At 39.7% G+C, this 6,748-nt stretch overlaps 1 protein-coding gene across 2 annotated transcripts in view; it reads left to right on the forward strand.

Annotated features, from left to right (window-relative positions):
- The window catches only part of LPAR1 (lysophosphatidic acid receptor 1), a 67,678-nt gene extending 64,898 nt beyond the window's left edge, over positions 1-2,780 (forward strand). For both annotated transcript variants that reach the window (XM_077790314.1, XM_021525009.2), the window contains one exon: positions 1,071-2,780. In XM_077790314.1, coding sequence (XP_077646440.1) covers positions 1,071-1,372 — 302 coding nt within the window. In that variant the 3' untranslated portion in view covers positions 1,373-2,780. The remainder of the gene's footprint in view (positions 1-1,070) is intronic.
- The last annotated feature ends 3,968 nt before the right edge of the window (positions 2,781-6,748 follow it).

Consider the following 6,748-nt stretch of genomic DNA (forward strand, 5'->3'; position numbering starts at 1 on the left):
AATAAAAACGGGAGCAGTTAGTAAACAAATAAATACCACAGTGACAGGAGAACCAGTTTGAAAACAGTGCTCTCAGAGTAGTGCTGGGAAGTCTTTATTGCTTCTGCCTGTGCTAATCCTGCTCAGTGATGATAAGACATGGGTTTCCACCTCAGTAAAGCAGCCTGGAAAATCTCAGTAGCCCTGTCTTTGTTCTGACATGATTGGTGCGTAAGGGTTTCCCCAGCAGAGCTTATATTTAAAGCCTCTCTAGCCCTGCAAGGAGTTACAATCTTCCTTTAATTCAGTACTCCCAATAAAGTACAAAGCATTTGATTTAATTTCTGCATTCAGCTCTAAATTTTGTTCTGGGCTTTGTTCTCCTCAGAGCTTTGGAAAACAGGAAAAAGGAGGGGGGAAGCATTTTAATCGGTGTAAGACTCTGTGGCTTTGACGCTATTGAAGCCTGATGAGCCTCTGAATTTTGACTGAATAGAGCCCTAAGAAAAGAAGTAGATCCATTGAAGGACAGCATTTCAGTGCAAGAAGGATGTGTGTTTAGGACTTTCCATCACATAATGGCACTGAAATGGATTAACAAGACCCAGGCTTTCTTTCTCTTGAGAATTGCTGCCTGTGCCACTCCTTTTCTATTACTGATGCTTCAGTCACTGCACTCACAGAAAGGTTTTCTTTGTTATTATTAGTTTGAGAAGTAAATTGCAGTATTGTTTCTTCTGATCAAGAGATTGATTAGTCAGAGGTCTCTAGCTGAAGGGAAAAAATGTTCCTCATTATCAACTTTAAATGTAAATGTATTTGCCAAGCAGAGTTTCAGATGGTAGCAGGCTGGAGCTGGGGCTTGGGGGATGTGTCTTGCTCTTCTGATGTGCTGCCCATAACCATTTACAGATCTTTGAAAGGCATCCCTCACATCGGGTCAATGAAAAGAGAGTGTGGGAGCAATGCTCCTGAAAGAGAAAATTAACCATTGTTGCTTCAGTCTGGATGGTTCTTATGGTATTTTGACAAGTAATGGTACATTAGTATATTTGTAGACTTTGTGTTTTGTCCATTCTTTCTCTTTCTAGGTGCTTTCATTATCTGCTGGACCCCAGGATTAGTTTTGCTGCTCCTTGATGTTTGCTGTCCCCAGTGCAATGTCCTGGCCTATGAAAAATTCTTCCTGCTCCTGGCAGAGTTCAATTCTGCCATGAACCCCATAATATACTCCTACCGGGACAAGGAAATGAGTGCGACGTTCAAGCAGATCCTGTGCTGCCAGCGCAGCGAGAGCACCAATGGCCCCACCGAAGGCTCGGACCGCTCGGCCTCCTCCCTCAACCACACCATCCTGGCTGGCGTCCACAGCAACGACCACTCCGTGGTGTGAGCCCGCGGCCGGACCGCGGCCGGACCGCAGGCCGTGCTGCGGGCGGGCGGGCGCGTGGCCCCAGCGAAGGTAACCCACTCATGTTTTCTCAAACACTAACGGACTACAAGTGCATCTTTTCCAGACTGCCCTGTCCACAGGACTGGCCATGTTGCAAAGCCCTTGATTTCTACTTTGAAAAAGTAGAAGATAATTGCTTTGCAGAAGAGGCCATCAATAGCCCATGGAAAGCCTTGCTGAGACTTTGTTGGACTCTGCTGCATCTTGGTGCCAGTCTGAATCAACTCTGATTAATTAAGCTTATACTTGCTTCACTGCATTTACATGTAGCCACTTAGTATTTTTAAAAAGGGAGTAAAGGGGATAAAAATATGCCTATCATTTAATAGACATGTAATATGTATCACCATCAGCATGCTTGTGATGAACATTTTCTGTGCAGGGAGTAAAACTGTGCTCTAGTCTTTGTATCCTTAGTCACACTGTCATAACTACAGTAAAAAGAAAAGTATTTTTTTTCTAACACAGTCAATAGGAAGATGAGGAAACTGACTCTTCTTACCTTCATTACTGGTGTTAGAGGATGCATGTTCTGTGTGTATGCAGATTGTTTTAATTATGGAAAAAAAAAAAAGCTCTTTGTAAAGTCTGCCGGAAAGTAGAAAAACATAGACTGTATTCCAGTGTTTGTCTAGATTATGAAATAAACAGTACTTTAGTCACAATGTATATAAGGTTCTTCTTTGAAGTACAGTATGAAATTTGTAACATGTGAGAGTTACCAAGTTTTTTATGGATAAGTTCCTAAAGTAGGATACATCCCTAAGGCTCTTAAAAGGTTACAGTCAGGTTAACAGATTGCAAAAATTGTATTTATGGCATATTCTTGGAATGCTTTTCTTGTTCATGGCAAAAAGCATATGCATTTTTAAGGGCAAAAAAGAAAAGGTATGTGTTTATGGAACCTTTCCTGTAATTGAAAACAAAACACCTTCTGCATTTTTGCACTGAGAAGTATTCGTAGGGTACCATTCAAATGTTGCCTCCCTCATTTCAGAAGCAGTGGGCTACTAAGAACCAAGGCACAATTTTTTTTGTAAAGTTGACATTTTTCCCATTGCAAATGACTGGACCTTATTACCGATAATAGCCACACATGTACACTGTTATAAATACCTAAGCTAACAGGTGTTTTCTTTTTCATATGAGGCTGTTTTGAAGATAAATGTAATTCATGTGAATATCAGCTACCAAGAATCACTGATAGTAAACAAAACTCATTAAGAGGGGTAAATGTGAGCAAAGGTGAGATCCTGCTGATAAAAAACTTGGGACCTCTTTCCAAGAAACTGCGTGTTCTCCTAACAAAGTAAAATATATCAACAATAAATTCCTGATGCTGTTTTCATCATTGTAATTTGTCTCTATAACAAAAAGAAAACAAACAAACAAAACAAAAAAGGGGGGGGGGGGAAGGAAAAAACCCACACTCACAAAAAAAAAAATAACGCCACAAAATGAAACAAAAAACCCAGAGATATATATATTCTTCATTGTACCATACTGAAATGTAACTTAAGGGATGATATTCTCCCATTTGGACAGGGAAAAAATGGAGGGTAGAGGGTCAGCTCAGCAAAATCCAGTGTTTCCAGCATCTCTTGCTTTGAGGAGATGTTTGGATCTTATGCTTCCGCACAGAAAATTGCTTGGAATAGGCAGTTCAGTGCCTGAGACAGGGAAGAGAAACAAGTGAACAATCCTGCCTCCACTGAATGAAGTAGGAGTTATGACACTGCTTTCAGTAAAACTGAAATCCACCTGAACTGTCATGCTAGTTTTGTGTGGACACTGTGGAAGGTGGAATAGGCAGAGAAAATAAATATTACATTGTCAGCCAGTTGACCAGGGTTTTGAATATATCCACTTGCTTTGAACAAAACTGGTCTTTTCTCTGACTGTGTTTTAGAGCAAGTGATTGTTCAGGTTGATTTGGTTTTATTCATAGGACTGTACTGAGAAACAGAAGAACAGGCTGTATGAACTTTTTAATTTAAAAGCATCTTCTTACTAATCCACTCATATTTTTTCCTTAGTGCCTGCTTGATACTTGAAGTAGTGCAGGTAAGCAGAAGAAAGGAGGGGGTAAGACTGCCTCCAAAGACAGGGTACATCTGACTGAAAAACAATTTCTTTTTCCCAAGAGTGCTTTCTTCCTTGGATCCAGCAGGAGCACTTTTTCCTGCCCCTAACATTCCCACAAAAGTAGATCATAGACACTTTATTATAGGATTTTGGGTTTTTCGGGCTGGGGCAGTTGCCCTTTCCAAGGGTTCTTTTCACTGCTATTTGCATGCTTTTATTGAATCTCATCTGTATAGGGTGGGAGGATGATGTTACAAAATAACAGCAAATAATTCACTCTAGTTTAACCTGCTGGAAGTCTGGTGGGTTTAGAGAAGCCATGGGTGAATAACTTGAAAATATGAGTGGTGTGGTTATTTGAACATGGGTGGGTCCAAAGGCCTCTTGTGAAGACCCATGCCCAAGGAGGTTTTTGTCATCATTGTGACTGACAGGGGGCATTTTTGTTGTCCGGGTATATAGTTCAATCCAAGGAGGCACTTAACAATTCAAAAAGGTGAACCTTTTGAACTCTTAACAGCAGTTAAATTTCAGTTGTCAGGTATATTAATCCAGGAGCATGCCTGAAAACAGGAGGTTTTTCTTCTAAAAGATGAAGTGCAATTTTTCAGATCAAATGCTATAGGAGGAACATTGCTTATGTAATTCTGCTAGAGGAATTCACTGAGCATATGGCTGCTATATAACAATTTTATTAGTGCTTTGTGTTGTTGACATGTTGTTCCTATATCCTTAAGAAGTCTGATCTGTGAATTGAGTAGTTCTTTGCAAGCTAATGAAATTAAAGCACCAGTGAGTGAAGAGAATAAAAAACAGAGCCTAGAATAGAAGGATTCATTTGCTGTATTCCTTAGAATCATTCCCAGCTGTTTGTTGTCATCTCAGAATTTTTTTAAATTTTGGTCTTCTATTCAGATTTTTCCAGCCTCTTTGTGCAGTTGTAGAATTCACTTCTGCTATGTGAAAACGTGGTGCAAAGTACTTAGGGAAAAAGATTGCCCCACTTATTTTTACTTATCTCAAATCTTCAAAAGGTTTTAGAACATTTCTTAAAATACCAACGATCCTCCCACAGTCATTAAAATTCTTTTGTTGCCGATTGCCTCTGGTCCAAGTAAATCCTATTGAAGTTCAAATCTAATGGTGTTTGTGTCAGCAATTGTAGTGGTGGGAAATTGTGTATTAAAAGGAATATCATTTGCAGATCAAGAAAAATGTGTTTTTCTACTTCATGTATTTCCAGTGGCAGTATAAATCTGAAAACTAATTAAAATATGGCCTTTGGATTTTAATTCCCTGTTGCTGTGATAGATATACGGAAGCTAGGTCAGAAAAAGCACGGTTTTATAAATTATTGAAAATATATTCCATGTATGTTTGACACATTGATTTCCTTGTCAGGACCTTTTTTGTTCTGAGTATTCTGGGATCTTTTGGCAGCTTCAGGCTTCTGACTGAGATACTAAAAACAGGTAGAAGAGAGAGCAGACCAAAAAAAGGCTTTTTCAGTGGTTCCTAAAATTCAGCATACCTCTCTGTCCAGAGTGCACCAGTAATGGAGTTTTTGTAAATAGTTGCCGCATTGTTTTTATTAACTCTGCCTTTGCCAAATAGTTGCAGCTGTAGCAGCATTTAAACAATCAGGCAGCAAAAGCTCAGAGTAGGCCACTTGGTGAAAGGGAAAGGGCAGCCCTGCTGTCTTCATGGGGCAAACTAAGCCAGGGTAACTTGGATGTCAAAGAGGAAAGGACACGTCTTATGCCCAGTGTTTTAATTCTCCTTCCTCTTCTAAGTAACTTCTGAATATCAACATAAATTTGTCCCAGTATGGGATTGCACTGAAATTAAACTTTTCAGGTCATTTATGGACTACCTTTTGGTCTGTACTAGTGTGGTGGGCAGAAGTTTAACCATGACTAGTTTGGGTCCCAAGGAGCAGTGTGTCAGGGGAAACTGAAGTGGGGTCTGCTTCTGAACCAGGTTTTGTAGCTTTTTCTGACCTTTGTGTTGCTCCAGATTATGCTGCCAGATACTATACTTAACTACTGTAAAGCCATCTAGGGTTTCTGTCTGTGACACTGCTGCAGGCAGATCTGTCTGCAGTGGGTATCCACAGACAAAAAACGTAGATTTTTCTGTGAAAGAAATAAAAGTCCACCATGTAGATTGGTTTTACCAGGTAGGATTAAAAAAACACCACCAAATGGAGAGGCTTTGATGCAAATACCCCTGGTCTGTCTTTCAGTATGTGTGAATCATAGTGATGCAAAGCAGAGTGGGCGAAGGCATTTCTCTAGGGCATTGTCCCCAGCCCATGTGGAGGCATGACCCCATCCCTGGTATCCCTGTCATTGTTCTGGGTCTCTTCTGACTGCAAGACTGGATGTAGCTGGCAGAGAACAGTCTTAGCAAACTGGCTAGTTTTTTCCACTCGCTGCAGAAGTAAATACAGGCTTTTCCTTTTTCTGGTCCTGTTACGGGCTTTCCAGTTATTGCAAGTGTACCTGTCCTTTCAAACCATTTCTTGCTGTGAGGCACCAGTCTGTGCTATACACTGATGTCTATAAGGGGATTTGCAACTGCAATCTCATTTGTTCAGACAAATTGCTTGACTTTTCCATTTGATTGGAAAGGCCATTTTCAATAGAGAGTTAGCTTTACTGACATCCACACCTGCCCAGCCACAGCTCCTTAAGAAAATTATCTTAAGATAAGGATCTTTCCTTCTATTTTCCTCTCTTAGAGGATTTTCTAAGAAGCTATTCACCTAGCTCCTCTTTTCTAAATCTATCAAGAAGACAAAAAAGAGGTTGATATTTAAAGAAAACAAACAAAACACTCAAACCAAAACAAAACAATTACAACCTCACAACAATTAAAGCCTCACAAAACAAACTAAAAAAGCCACAAGGAAAACACAGAGCAGGAGGATATTAAACTATGCTGCTGTCTTCTGCAGTATATGAAAATCCAACACATTGATAGCTGCCAACTTTTTAATAAGAGCCTCCATGAAATGTTCCTTTTTGTCTGTGATAAAATTCTGATAACCAAAAGTATATGTGAGAGACTCAGGAATCTGTTAATTTTTCCTGTTTAAATAAAGCCGTGTTTGTAATTCAAAAGTATTGAGAGAGCCAATGAGCTTTGGCAAACAATATTGTTACTAAGTGCACTTACTGTAAATGTTTAGAGGTTGTATCTAGTACAATAAAGTATATGGCATGTGTA

This window comes from Lonchura striata, chromosome Z (genome assembly GCF_046129695.1).
Source record: "Lonchura striata isolate bLonStr1 chromosome Z, bLonStr1.mat, whole genome shotgun sequence".
Taxonomy (NCBI): Eukaryota; Metazoa; Chordata; class Aves; order Passeriformes; family Estrildidae; genus Lonchura; species Lonchura striata.